Source organism: Penaeus monodon, chromosome 28 (genome assembly GCF_015228065.2).
Source record: "Penaeus monodon isolate SGIC_2016 chromosome 28, NSTDA_Pmon_1, whole genome shotgun sequence".
Classification (NCBI taxonomy): Eukaryota; Metazoa; Arthropoda; class Malacostraca; order Decapoda; family Penaeidae; genus Penaeus; species Penaeus monodon.
Genome location: NC_051413.1, coordinates 31,313,219 through 31,315,034, shown reverse-complemented (window position 1 = coordinate 31,315,034; position 1,816 = coordinate 31,313,219). Strand labels below are relative to the sequence as shown.

Here is a 1,816-nt window from a genome sequence, read left to right as displayed (position 1 = left end):
CGGCAAAATATATACACATATCTTCGAGCAAAGGTAGCGTGGTAGAGTGAGAATTATGGTAGAATGTCCGAGTGTGGTAGACTGACGGACAAGGGATAAATGCGAAACACCAGACTACCTCTAAGCCACACCCTTTTTCTCATCACTGCTACCACATACCTCTTTCCGGGTACTGAAAAGCCCGCGAAAACTCCCCTCCTCCTCATCAGCCGTTTTTCAGATCTACAAAGAATGAAGGGCGCGCTACAGCCTGCAGTGTGAAAGGGCATTTCTTTCAACTTCGCGATGGGATTTCGGAATGGTTTCTGAAAGCATTCATAGTATATATTATTCCATCTTTTTGTTATGAATTATTCGTGTAGTTCACGTATCTGAAACTAAAATTCTCATTATCGCAGTCCTTTTACATATATTCGTTTTTATTATGATTGCAACGAAAAAAAAAAACATAAAAATATAAGACTGCCACCTGTAAAGAATGCAATCTTATATTTCTTCACAGATGAAGAAAATTCTTACCCATTCACCGATTTCACATATGAATCCATTCTCGAATGATATACTTTTAAGAAGAAATAAAATAACAATGAATATCTGAATGTACGTGTGTGTCTGTCCGCGTGTGCTGTACATACCGTTTATATACGCACTGTATGACACTATAACACGATGTAAAATTCTCACCAAATTTTTTCATTTTCATATATTATGTTCATATTCTAGATTGTTCCACTTGTTCCCTCTTCGCTTGGTTTTCTCTTCCACGAGACGGTCACCTCCCCGTCAGCGTCTTCTGCTTCCTCGCAGGCCCACTTTCCACAATGGGTTATTCCTCGGTCCTGGACCCATACGCGGGCCTCGTCCCGACGATCAGCCTGTGGGAGGACGTGGTGCCGTATGTGGTGTGGGGCCACGTCCTCGTCTTCGTGTGCCTGCTGGTGGTGGCCAGCGTGGGCAGGAGGCTGAGGCTGCGGAGGAAGTATGTGGACATCCTGGACAGGGTGTTTCAGTTCGTGGCGGCGAGGACGGAGGAGCCCGGCCTCGACCAGGAGGATGAGGAGGACTTCGACGACGAAGGGTGAGACACGAGGCCCTGGCGTGGACTTCTCCCTTCTTGCGATCTTAGCTGAGGCTTCCCTCCCCCCTCTCCAGTCATCTCTCTCCTCCTGCCAAGAGTCCATTCCCTTCCGCCACTTGTCTCCCCTTCTTCCAAGGGGCCATGCTCCCGTCTCGTCTCATCTCTTAGAGAACAGGATCGTCTTTGGTTCTGTCTACGTGTCCACACTTTTTTTTTTTTTTCATGGCACATAAATCTGAACTTGCTTCCTTCTCCGCGCCCTCAACCTGCCTTCTCCAAGAAGAACAGATCCATAAGGCTTTTCCCTTCTCCAGGGTGGTCATCTGCCCGGAGTTCCCCCGCGCTGACCCCAGCCTCCAAGCGGGCACGTTCGGGCTGCAGGACTCGCTGCCGTACCTGACGGCGGGCATGCGGGCCGTGGTGCAGGACTGCGTCAGCAAGAGCTTCACCTCCGCCGAACTGCGCACGTGGAACATGCTGTCCAGGTGGGTTCCTGCGCACGAGGGCTTCCCTTGCGGAGACTGCGCTGAGCGAGAACCTCCAGTCCGCTCAGATCGGCCTCCTAGTTAGGTTCCTCCTCGGTCCTCCTCAGCTCCTCGTTCCCGTACGGTGCCCCCCTATCCTCCAATCCCCCCGCCTCCAGCCAAGCCCACAGCGCCTAGGTCTCCCGCAGGACGAAGCGGCAGCGGCGCCTGCGCATGAGTCCCTCGATGACGGCGTTCTGGGCGGCCGGCGTCG

At 51.8% G+C, this 1,816-nt stretch overlaps 1 protein-coding gene across 1 annotated transcript in view; it reads left to right on the top strand.

Moving 5' to 3' along the window:
• LOC119591168 (glycerol-3-phosphate acyltransferase 3-like) overlaps positions 1 to 1,816 on the top strand; it is a gene marked incomplete in the record, with an annotated part of 9,730 nt that overhangs the window by 2,092 nt on the left and 5,822 nt on the right. The window contains 3 exon segments of the mRNA XM_037939877.1: positions 724 to 1,078; positions 1,393 to 1,563; positions 1,752 to 1,816. Coding sequence (XP_037795805.1) covers positions 822 to 1,078; positions 1,393 to 1,563; positions 1,752 to 1,816 — 493 coding nt within the window.